Here is a 20898-nt window from a genome sequence, read left to right as displayed (position 1 = left end):
TATAACCAATTACACACTTTTAAAGGAGTGCTTGCTGAAACTGGGCCACACACACAAAGAAGTCATTTGAAAGGAGTTAGACACAGATACTGAGCATTGCAATACTCCAAGTCCAGATGTAATAAAAACATGAATGAGTCTCTGCAGATAAAAAAGATAGTATCTTAAATGTGTTAGTAAGCTGCAGTAGGGAGGACTGGACTTCTGTTTTAAAAAAAATAAAATATGAGAGGACCTTTGAGGACAGTAAACGTCACATATTAATCTAAAACAACACCAGAGATGCCGCCCTAGTGATAGGGATGTTTAATTGTATTTCAAATACACAGGCAAAGAAAATATTTCACTTATAACATCCCAAAAACTAATTTTAGTAATGGAGACAAGCTCTAATAATGCAGTTAAATAAGAGTTATTTTTGCACAGGGATTACATTTAAAATCCAGTGGTTTGGCAGATTTTTAACAACAATAATTTATTTAAAACCAAGCTGTGTCCTCTCTGCGGGGACAAGCACAGCCTTACTGCTGATGAAAAACACATAACAGATCATCATAAGAGCAAAACAGTTATGTGATTTATTTTTTTAATCCAAACCAGTACAGAGCACCAAACATCCGGCTGTCTGGTGCTCTGTACTGGTTTGGCGTCAAAAAATAAATCACATAACTGTTTTGGTTTGTGAGAAAGGCATGTTTATAATTATTCAGCCCATGTTATTGAATAATTATTATAACTTTAAAATATTTCCTCCAGTTGAAGTAAGCTCATCATGATCGTCTCATTTCAATAAAACTGACATCATGATGAACAAGTCATTATCTGGAAAGGCTGCTGCTGAAATAAAGATTAAGTAAGAATAACGACGCCACCAGATGAAGACAAACAGAGAGCCTTCATAGAAATATTATAGTGATATTTCACCACAGAGCTCTGAATCCACTCTGTGATGATAAGTGGTTTTCATTAAAGAGCCAATAATGAGCACATCAACGCCACCTAGCCAGGATCGTGATGAAGAGTGAGGATGTGGCACAGTAATAACGACTGGAATATGAGCCACAACACATTTTAATTAAGCTTTATGTGTATTATAAAGCTACTACAACACAGTTCATGAGTGCATTTTCAAGGGTATTTACATTTCCTGACACCCCTTTGACTCTTGAGTGCATTATTTGAATAGATTTACTTAGTTACATTTCACCACTTTCAAAATGTACGTCAGTTTATTACGTTAGCTTCACAGTTTTGACAGATAAAAGTTATTTTCACTAAAGGATTAATAGAAACTGATATGAATAATTCATTGTGTTGACACTAACTGTGTCAACTGGATAAAGTAGAATAAGTCCCTGTCTAAGTGAGATAATTATTCTTTGGTGTGAAGCTGTGTGATATTTTAACAAGAAATCTAATATTTGTTTTACTTTTCCAAGTAGAAAATCAACAGCAATCCTCCGGAGCATTAATTCACACTCATTTTTGTTCAGCCTCAGTTCTCTTTGTAAATTAGTCTGGCAGTAACAGAGGAGCATCGCCACAGGTCAGTTTATCTCATTATTGCCTCTGCTGACGGACAGCGAGATCACGCTGCCAAGCTGACTCACAGCCTCAGTGTTTATGTGACCCAGCGGAATAATCCCTGACCCACTTACTGCATCTGGATCTGACTCTGTCTGCCGGGCTGATCCTGAACTGTATTTACCTACTGCTAAATTAGCTGAGCGCAGAGAAAAATACCTTTTGCTGTCAAAATGTTAACATTGGCATGGGGGAATGTGCTGCTGTCAGACATTGTGAATGCTGTCATATTTCTGCAAATGTAGGTGAAATATTTTTGACCTTAATTTTTTTTATATTCTGAATACAGTCAGGTTTAATTTGTAAGTCCAGTCGTCTTTTATGTTCTTTATTACAACAGAGCACTTCAATAGGAGCTTTGACTCTCTTTATCCTTATCAAGCCCTCAAAATATAATGTTTTGTACAACCAATGTACCAAAACAAAGATAAAACTATACGGTCAGACCAATAAAAAGCAGCAACTGTCACATGAGAGAGTCTAAAACAAAGGTCATGTTTTTAGACGTGCATTCATCATGGTTGGTTGGATATTTACACCTTTGACAAAATTATCTTAACAAATATCAGATGGATTGCCATAACATTTAGAACAGACATTCATGGTTCCCAGAGGATGAACCCTTCTTATTTTGGCAATCATCTGACTTTTTTTCTGAGGGGAAATAGGGTAATGGTTGGACAATAACTGGATGATATGATTTTCATCAGCACGGGCCTTTCTTCCATGAGTAGATGGATTGTGTGTTGATGGTAGCCATCAATTTGCAAACCCTTGCAAGAAAGTTAAGGAAGGCACTGACCTTAAATTGTTAACGTTAGCATAGGTCGTCGGACACTGTGTCTTGTGAGAGCTTTCACAAATTGAGGGTTACCATTAAGACACAACCTAGTAGGAGCTTGCTTCCTTCTGAACGGGGATATGGTTAGTGGTTGTTGTTTGAAAGAAGGAATATATTTCCTACATGGAACTGCTTTCAACAAGTTATGTGGATTTGTTGAGTAACCGGGTCATGATATCTGGAAAGGAACATTACTGTTGAGTTCTCAAATGTATTTTTAGGTGCTTTGGCTAAGTGCCATCTACTGCCAATGTGAAGAACATCCAGCATCTCATACCAAAAATCGAGATTGAAAAATAGGACTGCAGGAAAGTCAACTGCTAATGTTTTGGTGCAGACAATTCTACACTGATAAATGTTCATCACTGTCAGATTGGGTGACAATAATTATTACAAACGATTTAAATACTACTTGTTCTCTAAGATATTCCCAACAAAAAAGTAATTTCACTGTCTTTGTTATGAATGATCAAGGAAGTGACATACTTCAGAGTAAGCAGCCAACAGTAATAGCTCTTTTTAAAGGGTTTTAAAACCTCAAAGATAATAATGAGGGATATTTGGCTTTAATTTGGTTCAAGTCATCTGAGCTTTCATAACAGTCTTCTTCCTGGGCTCTGGGCCTCTCCCTTCAGCATTTGCTCTTCCTGCTGCTTCTGCTCCACTGCCTGACAACAGCAGGAGCTTTCAATCCTTGCAGCTTACACACCATCGCGAACGGACAACTGCATTAATACTTCAACGTTTTTTGTAGTTGTAGTCGGCTAAGCTCTCCGGATATCACTCCCTTTTTGACATTCATTCTCCACAAGAACAACATATCGTTAATCTCCCCCGCTGCTCTTTGTCTTTGCAAAACAACAATGAAAAACACATTTCATGCATTGTCTCTTTATTATGAATGTGCTGCAGGAGTATAATATTCCAAGTGCCAGCGTAATCTTTGTTTTTTACAATTTCTTTCATCAAATATTAACAAAAATCCACAGCATGCCAATAACCACAAAGATTATAGAAGCCCGGTGGTAACACAATGTCAGTAACTGCGCCTATGTTAGATCAAAACTACTTAAACTCATATTAACTAGAGAGTTATCACAATATTGAGATTTATATCTGCAGAATACATCACTGTCAATTACAATTAAATGTACATGTTAAGTGGTAATTGAGGGGAAAAGCTGCCGCATTAAATCATTACAGAAAGTTGTCTGCATGTGTGAGTATCGGTACATGATTCAATATCCAGAGTTTTATAGATCATCGATGAAGCCCAGGTGCTTCAGATCACAGTGAGTAGATTAAAGGTTAGTTAAGAATATAAGAAGAATAAGATATAATAATAAAGACAACCAAATGGGCAAATAATGATGGTTCTCATTGCCGTTTTAGGTTTTTTAAAGGGGACAAAAAGCCACAATCTGTCTTGTTTGCGAGTATGAGCTACCTGTGGCTGCAGACTGAGGCTGGAGCCTTTGGCTGCAATAACAAGCAATTTCATTTGTTAACCAAATACAGATGCCCATATGCATACAACTATACCACCAACTGTCAACCGCGGCACAGCACTTCAAGAGCATCACTTATGCTTATGAAATTCAGTTTCAAAGTGATCTTTTACAAACATTATCAAAAGATATATTGATGATAATAATTAGTATAGTACATGCTACAGTGTTTTTTGTTGTGTACCCTTCCCAGGCTCACAGTGGTCAGTGGTGTTGAGCGGATATACAAACAGTAGAGTTGCAGCAGAGTAAAAAAACATGTTTCGTCTCTACAACAACTCTGTGTTTAGAGTCGGCTCTTCTTTTTGGCACATATATTTCCTTCCAGTGATGACTGTGCCTCCTGTGTCAGACTTTCCATAATCCCTTGCAGTTTAGCACCCGTAGCTAGTCCTTGGTAAGCCTCTTTTCCATCCTCTTTTGCCACCCGTACACATGATGTATGGGCGGCAGTCATGAGAACCACAGAGAAGAGTCAGAAACAAGAGGACACACAGCGATTCAAAGTGTTTCTTCTCTTCCAGGACTAATATCTGCTCTGTGATTCCAATGCAGCCAAACCAAATCCCAGAGCTTCTCCCTGTTTGAGAGGATATTTGGCGGCAAACAGATGTGTCCTGTCATCGGGTGCCGTGAAGGGCGGACATTTTGTTGCATGTGGCGCTGAAACTGGGAGGCAGTCCTTGATGGTTCACGGTCTGAAACCACCTCCACCCAATTGTCTAGTCCAGCTTGCTTGAGTCACTTCTCGAAGAGTTTCTCAAGAATCGTTCTGAATGACCAGAATACGAAGGGGCTGATTAGACTTTCTTCTCCCTTCCTCTGACTCAGAACAGCAGCATTTGCATATTTTATTTTCTTCCATTAGCAAAAAGGGATTTATATAGATTACAGAAATACAAGTACGCACTGTATATCGGGTGCATATTTGTCACACATCCAGGTAATGACTAGGCGGTAAAGACGGTGGTGCAGGTGCGGGCCAGATGGTCAGTTGCCTTATCCAGTTTCATCCTGGGATGAAACTCAGGTTTTCACATTTACTAAAAAAAAGAAAAGGAAGCGTATTAGTTTTAGAGAGTTATATTGTGAAACGACTTGATATAGATGGATAAACTTCACAGACCACAGAGGACAAGTTATGTCATGAGAAAAACACGGGTTGTCCCTGAGCCCTTAAAGTTGTGTGCTCTTCTAGTCATTGAGTTAATTAGAACATGTCTCGGCTTAATGAGACCCAACAGGCAGCATCAAAAACAAAGTACAGATGAGTATCTGCTTGACTGAAGGGGAAAGGCAAAGAGTCTTTTAACTGACAATACATGTATACATTTAATCATGAAGTACAGAAAGACAAATATTACTCTATTTCTCATACACGGGTCAGTTACTGCAGGGGGGTTCCCATTATATTGTACTTATATATGTTTTCAAATGGTTTTCTAATGTCTAAAAACTACAGTAATATGAATCCAACATTCTTTTAGCAACACCATTTTTTTTCTACACAACACTGAGGATAATCTCACTTACAAATGAATGTGCAACCATGTGAGCTAGCTTACCTGTGCTAAACATTGTTGCCTTTCCATAAAAGCAAACTAGTTAGCTAAAGCCATGTCAAAAAGTATACTTTGTATCCCTGGCTTAATAAGCAACTCCATTTTCTATGAAGTAGGGTTATTGATTCGTCTCTTTTTAAACTAAGGAGCCATTGTACTTTTAGGACACCTCTGATGATCAATTATAGTCACTGCTCTGTTATCATATCTCTTTATTCAGTACAAGAAATGTACATGTCTTTGTCTTGTGAGCATGTCAACAACTAACACGTTGACACATGATATGTAGACACACAGGGACAGAGAGCCTTCACATTATGTACCAGCAAACAAGGCGAGACATACATCTGACAGCCGACTGCACATATCACCACAGAGACACACACAGCTGGAGGCAGGAGGCTGCCGGGCCGATAAACAAACATGTCAGCAAATGTGTGTTTGAGTCTCATGTGATTAATGTGCTCTGATCGCTGTATAGCAATGACATGGTTCCTAAAGTGCCGCCCTGAGTCGTGCAGGCATTGTAACTGAGCGCGGTATATTGCCAACAAGGGTAATACTATCAGTGATTACAGTCAGATTATGCTAACGAAGGTTAATTTTATAATGTCTCGGGATAAACAGGGACAGCAGCACTGACAGGAAAATCAGTGTTAGCAAGGCTATTGATACAAATCAGGGGGATTAATCACTGCATACAGAGGGGTAAAAAGGTGAGGTAAGGGTTTAGAGCAGCGACAACTCGAATAACAGAAAAAAAACAAGATTAATTTGTATTATAGCCCCATTTATATATCACGGTCTTGCAATTACCTTTAATGTAATTCTTAGTCTGTACGTATTTAAAAGTGTTTATTATTATTATAGTCCTATTTCCCCTATGGTTATTGTCTATATGAATGTAATGTATTTGGAATTTATCAGTTTAATAACTGTTTGGTGCATTTCTTTTGGTGCTTTTTTTGGGCATGTGCTAGAGCAGGTATATTTTGTATTTTCTTTATACTGTATGAACAACAGAGTACATGGATTGGTATAATAAGTTGTGATATTTAATACAGAATGTCAGAAAATGCTGTTTTCATGCATCCAAAGACATCATTTTAGGCTTTGAGAAACAGGGATGAAAATGTTTCACTATTTTACAGACCAAATGCTTAATCGAATATACAAATAATAATAAGTTGCAGCTCTTTTAAGGTTCAAAGGTCAGATCTTGGAGACTCACTGGCCAGGTTGACGATGCAGGCGATGATAATGAGCGTCCCTCCAACTAGAGACACTATGGAGAGCATCTTGGCCACTCGTCCCAAACGCACAGCGCCGTCCAGGTTTCCCTGCTCGAGGCTGTTCTTGGACTGAAGGAGAAGGAAGAACCATCTGTTAGCTTGAGACATGTTTATAATTATTTAAAACACAGCTAAAAGATCCTGTTCTCACCATGATAGAGTAGACAAATCCCACAATGTTGATGGGCCACACGGGGCAGAAGCAGGCCAGCACGGACAGGAAGAGGTAGTCTTTGACCTTGGTGCGGTCCAGCGGAGGGTTGGTGGCGATGCTGGAGTGGCGGGAGATGGACGGCCTGGGCGAGAAGGCGGTGTAGCCGACGGAGCTCGCCCTGCTGCCCTTCCTCGTCTTGTTGTGGTGGGGGTGGGGGTAGGAGATGGAGTGTTGTCTTCTGGGAGGAGAGCAGATGACCGGAGAGGGGCTCTCTGCGGGCGCCGAGTGGATCCCGTTACCTACACATGAGGGACAGAAAAGGACGAGGAAATGTTAAAACACTGGAGGAGATAAATGTGTGAACTGCCTTTTAAAACTAAAATACCAACACTTTCAAGGTATCTAAACCAGAAGAGATAATTGAGAAGTGTAAAGAATTCCCATATACCCATAGGAATTTATGTATATTATTTTACGAGCTGTTACTTTTGATTGGATGATTTGATCTTGATTATTTTATTGCTAGCTCCAGTCTGCTGTCTGATGTGAAAAGCAAGCCGGCAATAAGCATATATGACTTGGTGATAGATGTATTTCAGATAATCAAAGATTCTTGATTCTGCAAATGAAACACTAAATTATGTTGAAAATGAAGCATTGCCTTTTGATTGAGTACATTTGAAGATTGCTTAAAATCAAGCATTTTCCATACATATATGGAGACTTTGTAAACCCAGGTGGATTCTCTTAGCACCACAGTTGCTGATATTCTTCATATCCTTCACATCTTTAAACCCATGGTCTTTTTCACTGAGGTTTAGTAAAGGTGGTTAGACATAGGACCTGATATTTTCTTCTATTCAACCGGCTGCCCTTGACTCCTCCACTGAAACTTGACTTTGACTGAGTAAGCTGACTAAGCAGCTGTTAAGCCCCCTCCTCCTCCACCCGCTGCCTCAACACGAGGTCAAACTCCGTCACTTACTGTTCTTCAGCTTCTCGTTGATGACAATGACCAGCTCGCCTTTGGATTTGCTGCGGGGGGGCCTCGTGATGACCGGGCTGCTGCTGCTGCTGCTGAGGATGAGAGGCTCAGCTCTGACCCCCGGACATGGCACAGAGACGGAGGCTTGGCTCGACACCGAGTCCTCCTGGTCCAGCAGCGACGGCTGGTCCTCCCCGGCCCAAATGGCAGGAGCTGGCGTCATGTTCACAGCCATGCTGTCAGAGAGTGAAGCCTCTTGTTTGTGGTCCATTTCTGTGTGTGCTGCCTGTAGTTCACCTAGGGGTCAGAACATGGGTTTAAGCATCTTTGTAAACAGAAGGTGCTACACCCCCCATCTGCTTAGGGAGTGTACACCAATCATTGTTGCGTTGTTTTTGCTGAAAATGTGTACTATTTTCTTTTTAGAATAGCAGTGTTTTGTCACCCTAAAATAACATTCTATTTAATTTCAACAAAAGAAAATGGTATATTCACATAAAAAAGATTAAACACTAGTATTAATGGTGCATTTTGCAGTACAACAACAATGCTCTCTCTGTATCAGGGGCTTGGAAAGCTAATCAAAAACCACCAAAAGATAAGATCAATGGAGGTTTAAGAACCAAAATAAAGGGATCTATTACATTTCTACGGAGCACATTGATATATTTGGCCTAGAGTAGCTCCTTCTCACCCGAGAGCAGATCTGAACCCTTTCACGCATAGAGGCTACTACAGTGGACAGCTTTTCAAAAGGTGTTTTCTTATATATGCATGGGTATTGATGGCATGGTTGCACCATCAGCCACTACATAGGACCCTATTGCATCATCCCATACACTGCCACTCAGTGGAGAGTCAGTGTAAGTGCATGATACATTTCTCTAAACCAAGATGGACGACAGAAAGCCAGATGGACCGAATCACTCGTCGATATCTTGCCAATCCTTTTATGGAAAGCGCCCCCTGCAGGTATAACAATGTTGGTGACATCAAGTAACAACTAAGGAATCATATAATTCATAAATTGTCAAAGTATTGATTTTATGTTTGTAGGAAATTATGATTAATCACCTGTCCACTAAAGTGGACGTCATGGCTATATGGACGTAGGCCTACTGGCTATATTTCAACTACAATTCATACTGTTACTGCTACTGTTGTTCTTGAAAACACTTCATTTGCAATATCTTTTTGGAAAGTAAATCAATATACTTATGTTATGTCATTTTAAGTTTGCACATCTTTATTTATCATTTTTTCCAAATGTACATGTCTTTAGTTCAAACTTTAACACATACTGTCCTGAGTGGACATATACATTTTTTTTCTAAATTTGGAAAAACTAGATAAAAATAAACTAAAGTTAAAATCTTGTTTTTCATGCCCCAAGACCAATAAAAACACTTGGTAAAAAATCCTGACTGAGGTTTTCATAATTCATGCATGAAAGGGTTAATATAATTTATACATGTTTCATCGACAGTGACCGTCTCTACAGTAGGTACAAGAATAAAGAATGGATTGAATATTTGGTCAAAAGGTTATTGTGTTTTTTTTCGATAATTTGGACAAGAGCTAATATAAAAGGTTTTCAATACCACAAATAGAATCATTAGTCTGTTTACAGGTCTTGGGGAATAACACTGTATTTGTATAAACATTTGCAAACCCCATTTTGTGGCTTCCAGAGGGAGCTGTGAGGAATCTGCATTAGCTGCTGCTAGCATAACAAACCAGATCTCCAATCAAACTGATGGCAGCCCACTAGCATTGTGGGTAATGTAGATGCCACGTCTTGAAAAAGGCAAATGAGTGAACACAAAAAAAGACTAAGTACAATGCTAAATCAGTGGATCACTTTTAAATAAAAAATCTGAAATTCTTTGTCATAAATGTTTCTATGAAATGTTATTTATTCAGATATTGGGGAGGCCGTTTCATTTTCTAAGTCAAAGGGAGACCCAAATAAAAAAAATTATGCTCCGAAAGGTCAAACGTGTTAAAATAGTGAACAACATTCTTCCCACCAGTCTCACTCCAAATACTTTCATACAGTCCCTAAAGTATGAACTTGCTTTAGCTTATTTAGAGTTTGGATCCAGGCTAAATATCATTATAAGGCCATTTAAAAATCCACCTATAGACTTCAGATAAAATGCTCGACCATGTTTCACTTTCAAATAAATACTAGGTAAACACAAAAGACACGCATGTCCACCTGTAAATCAGGCCTTATAGAATAAAGCAGACCATGTTCTTCAAGTAACAATGAAAGCAGGTCACAATGACACGAGCTGCACAAAGGCAGCAGCAGGGCTCTCCCTGCAGGTGTGTACATAACATTATTTCATCATGTGTACACAGGCGCTAAAAGGCATATGGTTGCCGGTTGTTAGGCACAGAACAAAAGGTAAAATAGCAAAAGAGGATGAGGACAAAGGAAAAATACTCTGATGGAGTAAAGGAGAAAGAGGAGGGGGGATTAATTAGCCCGATGCCCGTCTTTGAATTCACTGGCTAAATTGCCATGATAAGCAGAAAAAAACAAACAAGCAGCGTGCATCGGATTTCTGCATTCAGACTTACTTAGTAAGCGTTTTACACCTACACACACACACACACACACACACAAGGGGGAGGAAAAAGGAACATAAATCACACTGACCTTTTTAATCCAATCTCAGAACAGCCGGAGCGTGCAGGGTTTACGCATTGTTGTTGTCAGGTGTAAAAAAATCATCAGACGCGGAAAAAACACATCTCTTAACCACGATGTGTGAGCAAAGGTGAGCCGTTTGTGTAAAATCCGATATATTATGTGTGCAAGCAGGAGAAGCGGTGGTGTGGAGCCTGGATCCAGCGCAGTGTGCGGGAAGGATGGATGGACGGCGGGCTGGAGGAGGAGGGGTGTGTGTGAGTGCGTGTGTGTAATGAAAAGTGAAATCTGACAGACGACGTGCTGTGGGAGAAGGAGGCGGAGGCTGGATTATAGCATCCTCCTTTCCTCACAAACAATTAAACCGCTGTTTGAGTGAGTATTTATGACCTGGTGCTGGGATCACATCCGATGATAAAAACCGGTCTTCCAGTCAAAAATTAGCACTATTAGGTCATCAAACCGGAAATAGGAGCCAACTACTTACAGCAAATGTAAATGATCCGAGAGAAAACAGGGTACATTAGGTCATATGTGAGAGTGACCTTCTGATTTATTGATGATCATGAAATAAACACTCAAATATTCAGGGGCAAGTGATGGGTTTATTACAAAGCAGGAGTGCGCCATCAGCTGGAACACTGTAGTAACTACAAAAATATCACAAAAAAAAAACTCGCCAGATAAAGGAATATATACAATAGACATGGGTATATTATTAAAAAAAAAAAAAAAAAGTTTAAAATGAATTTCCCATGACACTCAAGATGTTTGCCTGGAAAGAAAAAGAGAAATGAATGTTAGAACAGACAAAAAACAAGATCATCCCTAAAAAAAATCTGCCCAAGCATCATCTCCAATGATTAGCAGATACAATATTCACCATCTCAGAACGCCAACATTTGCATTACCTTTATTGTTTTAAGTCAAGTAGCACACTTTAAAAATGTGTTTCAGTTACGTAGTAGTATTCGTTTATTTGTCCCCGAGGGGAAAATGGGTTGCAGCACATCACAAAGGCATTTAAAAAGATACAACCGACACAGATTAAAAGAACAGACATAAAAAAACAGATATCGGCAGACATGACAAGGGGCCTAGGCCCTCATTTGAGCGAGAGGGGGGGGGGGGGGGAATAGTGCGTCCTAGCCAACAATTAATTATTAATTATACAATTAAGTTAACTGTTTTAAAAAAAGACAACATTTATTTAGGCCTTGTTATGCCATAGTGAGAAAGGAAATTTAGAGGAAACATGACTTGCAGCAATTGGTCTGGCCAAAAGGTAACCACATTAGCATCAATGTGTTTAGAGCCCTATCCACTCTGCTATGGGATAACCCAATATTTTTTATTTCTTACAAAATGTATTATAAAAAGCAAAACAATTGCATTTCATGGGTTGAAAATGGCTCCACAAGCCAACTACTGACTTCAATCAGCCCTGGCAAGGCAAATACTGACAGAGTTGACCTGTTGGGACTTATAGTTATGAAATGTATATGTATGTTTAAAAAGAATACATGTTATAAAAATGTAAATATTGCACTGAAGACTTGGCTTACCTTCATGAAAGAGGGATATCTCTTTCCTGTCATACCCTCAACTTTTATCAAATCGTCCAACTGCAAAATAAACCGTACATAAAGTCAACACTTACAAGTGAAAAGCTGAAATCAGAAGAAATACTTAAGTATGAGGTATTGTAGTACCAGTTGTAGCTCCACATTTTCTCTACAAACCTTTTTGAATTGGCCATGGATCTCCCTCCAGCCCAGGATGAGCTTGGCCTTCTTGTCTCCGATCAGCTGCAGACCCTTCAGCTCTTTGAGCGAGCCGCTGTTCAGAATCTGCAGGATCTTATGTTTGGAGATATCCAGCACAGATGTGTCGAGTTGGGACTCCCAGCCTATCTCTATGCAGTTCTCCTTACCCTCTGGAGGCTGAAGGACAAGAGATAAATAAAGTATAAAAGTTATTTTGAACACTTTTGACAATTGGCATTTATAATTAATAATTATAAAAAAAAATTGAAATCTTTTCTATCGTTAATTTAGACCTAATACATTGGAGATCTTGTAATGTCTGTCCAGGCAGAAAACAAATTTAACCTAATGCGCTACGTCAGCTTGTTGCTGATGTCTGCAGATGTGTCAGGCTAATAAGCGCAGCAGAGTCACGCTCGGATGCTGACCTCAACCTGGTCGAAGAGCTTCTTCTCTTTCTTCTTGGCGCAGACGGACTGTTTTTTGACGACTGCAAGCTTCTGAAATGGCTGGAGCTGGGTCACTGATAGGGAGGAAACTACAAGAAATGAATTAAAGCTACACAATTACCTGTAAACAGTGAAAAAAAAAACACTTTTCCAACAATGTTGGCTTTAAAACTGTTAAAAGTTAATGTTCGTTTGGGGACTACTGCTGTTTAGGAGCCAAAGGTGTGGGACGGGCATCACCGTATCCATCTCACTCCCCAAGCTGCTGAGGGGTTTAAAAATAATTTGTCCTCATCGTCATTGGATACGTTTTCTGACTTGAATATTGTAGACGGAGCTCTTGTGTCACGTTACAGCTCATCAATAACTCCAGTGATTCAACATTAGTGAGTGACTACTCTTAAGTGAAACAGAAAGATGACAAAACCTGAGAATAGATTTTACAAGGTCATTTCTCGAGCAAAACCTCATTGAAGGGTATTTCAAAAAAAGATACGTCACCCCTTAAATTAGCATTATAGATCACCCTGTGTAACCTTTAAAAATGATATGCATGCATCTGGTCATTTTGGGGGAGAAGTGTTCCTTAAAAGAATGTAGTATTTGATACAGCTATAGTCTTAACATGTTGACTTTTTGCATTCATCCCTATTAGATTACACTTTTATTATACTTCTTACTACTCTTATAAGTGTGGTAACGGGTAATTCCCCTCCAGGAGCTCCCTCTGACCTTGTAGGGGCTGGACCACGGCCTGCAGCTTGATGCCTTTAGAGGCAGTCGACTCTTTCCTCTGCAGAGGAGCCAAGCTGTTCTTGAAGGCCGACTCCTGTTTGACTCCGGGTCTTTCACAGAGCACCCGATTGTACAGCATGGCCTTGCTCTCCAACTCCCTCTGCTTCTCTTTGAGCTCCTGCAAAAACAAAACAGTTGGCTATCAAATATCCCTGAAGAAGAGTTAACTGATCAGTATAAAGATCTGACAGCATCAGCATCTGGTGAACCACATACAGAGAGAAGACTAGGTGCAGATATGCGTCATTTAAAGCCATTTTATGCAGGGTAACACGACACACAGGTGGATAAACTCAAGTTGTGGTGTAGATGAGCTCACCTGGATCTTCTTGAGAGAATCGTCCGTGTCTCCGAGCATGCCGGGTTTATCTTTGTCTCCGCAGTTCATCACCAGCTTCTCCAGAGCTAACAGTCTGTCTATCACTGACGGTTCTGACGGACTGAAAGGAAGAAGCACACAAAAAAAAATAAGAGGGAACAAAGGAAGACCATTAGGGGGATTTAAAAGCAATTACAAGTCAAAAGCTCGAGCAATACATGTTGACGATATTCATAAACGAAAAGGCGCGTTCACACCGCAGTACTTTTCCCACTTTAGTTCGGAAATGTCGCGTTCACACCAAAAAGAGCCGGAACTAAAAATGAGTTAATCAGAAACTTTTTTTACACCCTTTTCCGTCCCTGCTAGAGAGCAGGTACTTTAGTGGGAGAAAAAGGTTCCAATGCTGGTGCATCTCTCTATAAAAAGGGATCCCAGTAGACACAGCAGATGTTGCCAAAGGGAGAACTGCAGAGAGTTGCTTTCAGGACAAGCTGTGAATATTTGAACACCTTTTTTTTCAGTTGGTGTTTTGCAGATTTGATTTAGTATTTCAAATGTTCTGCATAGTCAAAGTGCCCTGCTCCTAAGTCTGATTGCTTTAAACAAATAGGTTTGCTTGGGTGATCTCTAACCTGTGTAAATGGGCCGAAATCAGGGAACCATCCTGTTCGGTTTTCTTCTCGTCCCTCTGCCTCTTCTTCTGTGGCTCGGTGCCAAACCTCCCCGCCTCCTGTCCATCTCTGGCCCGCTTCACTGGAGACGAACGCAGAAGGGAAATGAACAGTTTAGTATTCAGTACACTTGAGCAACACTGTCTGTGGGGTTCTCCAGAGGGCAAAGCAATTCAGATGAAGATGGCACAGCATCAGTCAGAGATGCAGTGCCAGGATTAGAGCCAGGGGAAAGACCAGCATCAGGAATGCATTTAAAAATAAAACTACAAAAAAAAACGTTTAGAAGGAATAAAAACGCTGTTTACGCTTAGTCACCATCCTCTGGGATGTAACACGGATGCCCCCTATTGGCTTTGAATGACATTCCGTCAGTGCTTCCTCTTTAAAAAGGCCTATAACAACCCTCTATACCAACAAGCGATTAGAATTTTAAAAAGTCAAAGCATTCACACTGAGTTTTACTCACCTGGCAGCGCAGGCACAGCCACAGTTTCACAGATGAAGGGCTTATTGACAATGAGTTTAGATTTGGAGGCAAAATTGAGTGCACCAAAAGTATCAAAGTAGAATTTGTACTCCGGCGCAATGTTGGTGATCATGACGGAGTGCGCCGAGCCGCCCAGAGAGTCCTGCAGCAGCCGGGTCAGTTTACTGTCTCTGTAGGGCACACGGACGGCGGTGCTGGAGTTAAGAGAGTCCACCACCTTGCTGAGTGTGAAGAGGGAGAGGTTGATGGCCCCGCTCTCCTTCAGGCGGATTCCCTGGTTGCCGGTGCGCCGGTTGTCCTCAGACCCAGCCAAGTCTATCAGGTACAGCTTCCCTGTCTGTTGTCTGTGAGGCGACGCATGCTGAGTTCGCACAACCTAAATAATTGCAAAGACCAAGATTAGAAGGGGTAAAGACACAGAGGTCAGACAGGATAACTACAGGGGAGAAGAAGGAAGTCCATGAGGTGAAGATGGGCCTTTTGGATAAATGTGACACATTGGCCCAGTCAAAAAGTCATGTTTCCCAAGGCCAACAGAGTCAATTAATATGGACTATTTTAAATCAGTTTCAGCAATTATGAGCCGGTTTAATTATCTAATTAATGAGGAAAGGTGCTTGATGCTTACTTTCCCCATCTCATTTAGCAGGGTTTAGACTGGGACATCCTTTAACAAAATAAATGAAAATATTGTAGTCCCTCAGTTCCATGAGTTAGCAACATGCAAGGTACACACACCAACTACATCCGCCATCAGACAATTATATGGGCTTATCTAAGTGTTGTCGCATGCTCTTTGAAACAACATTTTATTTTGCAAACTCCTTAAGAACTACCCCTCATGTCTTTCCATTGAGGTCAAGGAAAAGTACTAAGGAAAAAGATGTAATCAGAGCATCATGCATTCAGCTTTGCATCACAACAAAGTTGGTGAATCAACAGCACAAACCTGTTTGTTTCTTGATTTTAGCAACAGATATAGTTTAATATTAATGATCCACTGGATTCTTATTCGCAGGTCAGTTCAACAAAGAAACCAGCAACTCGTCAAGAGAATTATAAATGATCGGAGTTTATCAGATGACAAATCAAACCTTGAGGAGGAGGACAGCATGGCTGCGGCTGGAGCGCTGGTTTATTTTGGTAGAAGCTGTTGTGCGATTAAGGCTGGCAGGTACAAAGAGTTTGTCAAAGTCTGAGAAGGAGGTGATGGTTGTGTGAGTGAGGCCAGGGATAAGGATGTTTTTGTCCTTGTCCTCTCTGATTTGTAAATCCTGGGAGCCTGGCGATAGAAGATCTAGCACCTGAGAAGATTGATAGATGGTTCAGTGTCAAACTTTAAAAAAAGCACTTTACTAAACAACCACAACAAAGAATAGGATAGGAGAGTTATAAGCGTTTTAAAAAGGTGACACTTTACTGCCAAAAATTCATACCTTCTCATTGTAAATTTCCAAATAAGACATGCTAATGCTGTAGTCCCAGCCTTCAACCTCATTCTTGGCTTTCACCATTTTAAAGACCTCACGAACGGCTCGAGGGATTACGCCCGGCTGATTCGAACTGCCCATCATAGTGTGAGTCTTGCCTATGAAAGAGGAAGAAAGGAGGAAGCACACAAAACATTATTTTTGAAGAAATGTATGTACAAAAAGAAGTGACTGTTAAGAACATATTGTCTCCAAAAAACATTATAAATCCGTTTGGCTGGTAATTTAATCATATTTAGTTGTAGCTCACCCATTCCCAACTATAACCCTACAGTTAATGATATCACATACTATTATATCATTATCAATGGGACACTGGCTGTGATTCTTTTGTATGCAGCCAAGTAAACAAAGCAACAGTTAACAAGTGCATTAATGTGTTAACATACCAGCTCCTGTTGGTCCATAGGCGAAGACACTGGCATTTTGTCCGGTCAGTATGTGTGGTAGAATGGGTTTCACCGAGAGGAAAACTTCTTGCTGTGTCGTTTGCTCACCATGAAAAACGTCAAAACTGTTGGACAATATTTAAAAACATTAACAAGACAATCTATAGAAAATCAAAACATTAAAGAGCCAAGATGCTGAGTACACTGACCTGTATTTGACTGTTTCTGTAGCATTTCTCATGTTGATTATTTCCAGGTTCTTTGAGTCCAGGCCTCTCACACACGATCCCTCGTCTTTCTCATCGTGTGTTCCCATGTAGGGTCGAAGACGAACCACTACCCGAACCCTGGAAACCTTCTTGTTTGCTCCATCTGATACTGCCACACGCTGCGCCATGTCTGAACTGCTCAAAGATAAAAAGGCCCAACATTAGACAATAACATTTTAGCACCTGTGTAAAAGGACAGTATGCTAATGAAAATTGTTACGAAATGTTCTTACAGGTAGGTTTAAAGTGTATCGGATTTGCCCTTAAATAAAGCAATATTAAGCGTTTTACCACAGTAATGATAGCTTCAATCTGCTAATAACAAGCTAACATTAGCTAGCATCACATCACAGTTGTTTCTCAACACGAAGGTTACTTACTAGATAACGTTACGGTTAGTCGCTGCTTTAACTACTGTTTTACTTACGTTTCGTTAAGCTCACCGATTTGATATGTGGAATCCTTGTTCTAAAAGCGTGTTAATCAAAAAGTATCACTATAAGAAACATTGCAGACGCCGTTTTTTAACAATGGCGAACGAGACCCCAAAATATCTAACCGAAGCCTTTTTCAAATCAGGAGCGCTGCAACCGGAAACGACCGTCAACCAATCAGAACTCGACCAAAGACTGGCGCCTATTTAAGGCCGAGTGACCTTATTTATGAGATGTAATCGTGCATCGAATGTATTATTCCTCGGGATGATATATAAACACACATATATAGCTTTTTAAATAATATATTAATTTGAATAGTGAAGCAAAATATGTGTTTTACAATTTCGGCTGACGTGATTGCAGCCCTGTTTGCGATTGCGCGCTGCACAGGAAGTCGCGCCAAAGGTAGATCTACAAAACACACACATAAACTGCTGCCTGCTATACACGCTGCTGATTGGACCATCCACATGATGTTTTAATCAGCGGCGATACTGCGCAGTAAGGAACTCAGCAGGTCGTCACACAGCCCTTCTAGTCCAAAATGGCGCTATGTTTACGTCTCTGCATAATCGTGTATTATCTCTAGCAAGTCTCATGGAGAACTTAGTGGATTTTATTGACTGGGAAAGATAATTTGACCGAACGTTTAGCTACAAGAGTGACCTACGACAAACCGGACATTTGGTAATGTTCATTTAAGGCACGTTTTTTTAAATTGCACTTTGCTGTTAAGAAATAGCTAGGCCAGTGTTAGCTAGCTACCTAAGTCAAATAAGAATATATTACTACTTAATGTGTTGCTTTGTTGACTGCCTATCAGTCAGCAAAGTTAACAGCTATCGTTAGGCTGTTAGTTAAACTTTAAGGGCTTGATTGACTGCAAGCTCTCTTTCAGGAACTCTTACCCGACACATCTGAAGTAACTTTCTGTTGCACTGTACTAACATGCATGTTTCTGTTCAGCAGATCTGTGGCTACAAGGTTGACCAGCAGCAGTACGGAGGATGCAGGCGGAGGCCACGGACTCTGCCCTGAGGGAGGGCATAGAGACCCTGGGTATGAAGGACACAGAAAAACCTGCAGAAAAAGAAGACAACACAGAGAAACAGGGCACAGAGATGACAGCTGTCCCAGTGGAGGTTTCAACGATCAAGGAGGAAAAAGGTAACTTCATTAAGAAACACATGACAAAAAGACTGAGGGTTGTATAGTATCTGCAGATACAATAACCTTCAAGGCAAACACAGCTGGAAATAACTTTATTAAGGAATATTAAATAACTATTAAGGAGAATGGATCACATTACCCCATTTGTTACCTTTATAAAAATAGATATACACTTGGGGATAAAGCTTTAAATTACCTTGTTCCTTCCTACCTCATTTTTATTTTATATGTCAGTCAGATCAACCAATGTATTCTTTAAAATGCATCTTATATGGCTCTGGATTTAAGGATCGGCAAGCTCTTTTGGTGGTTTGAAAGGAATTTAAAGGCGCATCTTTTTTTCGCTGTTTTCCTTTGTTTTCCTTTCCATTATTTTCCCAAGTTTACTAAGAGTTTTAACCTGTGCTTGATATGTAAAACATTTAGCACTGTGTTGAGTTGTACATGCAATAACTTGTTAGTGCTATAATTGTGGATTTGTGGAACTGATTTTCTACGCATGTTTGCCTTTCAGGTGATACAGATGCAATGGAAGTAGATCAACACTGTGAGGCGCCTCAGGCAGACACAGGGGTGGAGGCTGAAAAGAAAGCGCAGGCTGTTGGAGGGGATAATGAATGGGAAGTTGCGTACAGTGATGAGGAAATTGAGGACCCCAAAAACTGGATGCCCCCTACTACTGAGATCAAAAGACTCTATGAGCTTCTCTCTAAAGGGGAGATGCTGGAACTGAACTTTGAGCCCCTTCCCAGGAGGCCGCCCACTCCTGAACGCACCCCCTCCCCAGAAAGAGAGGACGAGGACGAGTCAGTTAAGGAAAGAGAAAGGGAGGAGAGTCAACACAGGTCAGTAAATCTACTCCTCATCATGTCATCTTTAAGGATTTAGGTTTATTTACAGGCATTTTAAAGCTTTTTGTGATTTTTCTTTTTTCCAGGCCTATAACTCCGACTGAGTTTGACTTTGATGAAACGCAAGCCACACCAAAAAATGCCTTCATGAACAGACGCAGAACACCAGGTAAAAACCGTTGAGATGTGGTCTTTTAAAACCCTGACAGTATAAGTTAATTAATGAAAGGTGATTGTCTTATGGAAGCACAGTAAAATAGATAGTTAAGTAGTTTGTTTTAGGGACATCCAGTTGACATTTTTCCCTTTTTTCCCAGGATCTTCAGCTCGCTCCTCTGTGAAAAGGGAAGCTCGGCTGGACAAAGTACTGTCAGACATGAAGCGCCATCGCAAAATTGAGGAGCACATCATGCGTACGGGTCGAGATCTGTTCAAGAGTGAAAAGAAGAAGGAGGAGGCTCTGTCTCCAAACAGCCAGAAGGAGCGCGAGAAGGAAAAGGAACGAGACAGCAACCCAAACACCATCTTCTCCCCGAGACAGAGGAGATACTAAAGTATTCACGGAGGAGATGAGGACTTGCCCACAGGCAAATAAGGCGAAGAGCTTTTTAAGGCTTTTTCAAAACTTGAATTTTTTTATGTAACGAGTTTTGTATGTTTTCTATGTGTGTTTTGTATGTTGGCAATAAACATTTGAACCCTGGAGAATGTCAATGGTTGTAGTGAGTGTGCAGTGAGGGTTGGTGATGTGGATAAAAGTCCTCTGCAATGGTATGTCATTCTGATCACAGTATACAAAGTTTATGAACTTTATGGATAACGAAAACCAGGGTTAATAAGGTTAATGATCACATTTATGCAAAAATTGAATAAAAAAAACATACAATGTAGTCCTGCTCATTAACCTACAATGCCTGCTGTGGCCTAATACACCAAGATAGGATTATGGAGGTGTATCACTCTAAATGTAAAGTCCTAATTGTGTGAAATTCCTCCTATCAGCCAATTAAAGTGTCTTTGAGTGGAGTTCCCAACTTTTCCCTAAAGGAGCCTTTTTCTATCCTCGAGTACAGTTATGACCCCTAAATAGCATTAAGATATCTCATAATTTAAGCATAAGAACAAGATTGAAAACTGGTTTCTTTGGTTACTGTTCATACAATTTACACTGCATTGTTTTTATTTTACCAATCGTACTTTATTGATTTAGAATA

The 20898-nt window shown here is 40.2% G+C and overlaps 3 protein-coding genes across 9 annotated transcripts; 1 reads left to right on the top strand and 2 right to left on the bottom strand.

Annotated features, from left to right (window-relative positions):
• Positions 1–3300: 3300 nt before the first annotated feature.
• On the bottom strand, positions 3301–10990 carry prrt2 (proline-rich transmembrane protein 2). 2 transcript variants are annotated; one of them, XM_034119062.1, is made up of 5 exons: positions 10595–10990; positions 7927–8223; positions 6939–7240; positions 6727–6856; positions 3301–4976 (listed from the first exon to the last, which is right to left on the bottom strand). In XM_034119062.1, exons 2-5 carry the CDS (start codon positions 8195–8197, stop codon positions 4960–4962), a joined length of 720 nt encoding a protein of 239 aa, XP_033974953.1. In that variant the 5' UTR covers positions 8198–8223; positions 10595–10990; the 3' UTR covers positions 3301–4959. The 2 variants fall into 2 exon arrangements, with proteins under 2 accessions (XP_033974953.1, XP_033974952.1); XM_034119061.1 differs by lacking the exon at positions 3301–4976 and having other exon boundaries at positions 6419–6856.
• A 114-nt stretch (positions 10991–11104) lies between these two features.
• kif22 (kinesin family member 22) lies at positions 11105–18590 on the bottom strand. Of its 4 annotated transcripts, none has more exons than XM_034119456.1 (13): positions 18572–18590; positions 17167–17361; positions 16958–17082; positions 16515–16666; positions 16173–16382; positions 15058–15454; positions 14550–14670; positions 13915–14035; positions 13533–13713; positions 12780–12889; positions 12328–12528; positions 12151–12210; positions 11105–11360 (listed from the first exon to the last, which is right to left on the bottom strand). In XM_034119456.1, the coding sequence occupies exons 2-13, from the start codon at positions 17352–17354 to the stop codon at positions 11325–11327; spliced, it is 1902 nt and encodes a 633-aa protein (XP_033975347.1). In that variant the 5' UTR covers positions 17355–17361; positions 18572–18590; the 3' UTR covers positions 11105–11324. The 4 variants fall into 4 exon arrangements, with proteins under 4 accessions (XP_033975347.1, XP_033975345.1, XP_033975346.1 ...); XM_034119454.1 differs by lacking the exon at positions 18572–18590 and adding an exon at positions 17654–17854; XM_034119455.1 differs by lacking the exon at positions 18572–18590 and adding an exon at positions 17670–17842.
• Positions 18161–20387, top strand: pagr1 (PAXIP1 associated glutamate-rich protein 1). 3 transcript variants are annotated; one of them, XM_034119461.1, is made up of 5 exons: positions 18161–18350; positions 18630–18830; positions 19348–19678; positions 19771–19853; positions 20002–20387. In XM_034119461.1, the coding sequence occupies exons 2-5, from the start codon at positions 18671–18673 to the stop codon at positions 20235–20237; spliced, it is 810 nt and encodes a 269-aa protein (XP_033975352.1). In that variant the 5' UTR covers positions 18161–18350; positions 18630–18670; the 3' UTR covers positions 20238–20387. The 3 variants fall into 3 exon arrangements, with proteins under 3 accessions (XP_033975352.1, XP_033975350.1, XP_033975351.1); XM_034119459.1 differs by having other exon boundaries at positions 18162–18350; positions 18633–18830; XM_034119460.1 differs by having other exon boundaries at positions 18162–18366; positions 18633–18830.
• Positions 20388–20898: the final 511 nt, after the last annotated feature.

The sequence above is a fragment of the Trematomus bernacchii genome, unplaced genomic scaffold (genome assembly GCF_902827165.1).
Source record: "Trematomus bernacchii unplaced genomic scaffold, fTreBer1.1, whole genome shotgun sequence".
In the NCBI taxonomy this organism is placed as follows: domain Eukaryota; kingdom Metazoa; phylum Chordata; class Actinopteri; order Perciformes; family Nototheniidae; genus Trematomus; species Trematomus bernacchii.
The sequence above is the reverse complement of the archived record's forward strand: the minus strand, read 5'-3'. Positions and strand labels throughout refer to the sequence as shown.

Coding starts and splice junctions, on each gene's coding strand:
- pagr1 (XM_034119461.1), top strand. CDS start 18,671: ATGCAGGCGGAGGCCACGGACTCTGCCCTGAGGGAGGGCATAGAGACC. Junction 18,831..19,347: donor AACGATCAAGGAGGAAAAAG/GTAACTTCATTA, acceptor TTTGCCTTTCAG/GTGATACAGATGCAATGGAA. Junction 19,679..19,770: donor AGGGAGGAGAGTCAACACAG/GTCAGTAAATCT, acceptor TCTTTTTTCCAG/GCCTATAACTCCGACTGAGT.
- kif22 (XM_034119456.1), bottom strand. CDS start 17,354: ATGGCGCAGCGTGTGGCAGTATCAGATGGAGCAAACAAGAAGGTTTCC. Junction 17,083..17,166: donor ACAGAAACAGTCAAATACAG/GTCAGTGTACTC, acceptor ATTGTCCAACAG/TTTTGACGTTTTTCATGGTG. Junction 14,671..15,057: donor GGCTGTGCCTGCGCTGCCAG/GTGAGTAAAACT, acceptor GTTCGTCTCCAG/TGAAGCGGGCCAGAGATGGA.
- prrt2 (XM_034119061.1), bottom strand. CDS start 8,197: ATGGACCACAAACAAGAGGCTTCACTCTCTGACAGCATGGCTGTGAAC. Junction 7,241..7,926: donor CAACGAGAAGCTGAAGAACA/GTAAGTGACGGA, acceptor CCTCATGTGTAG/GTAACGGGATCCACTCGGCG. Junction 6,857..6,938: donor GATTTGTCTACTCTATCATG/GTGAGAACAGGA, acceptor CTTCTCCTTCAG/TCCAAGAACAGCCTCGAGCA.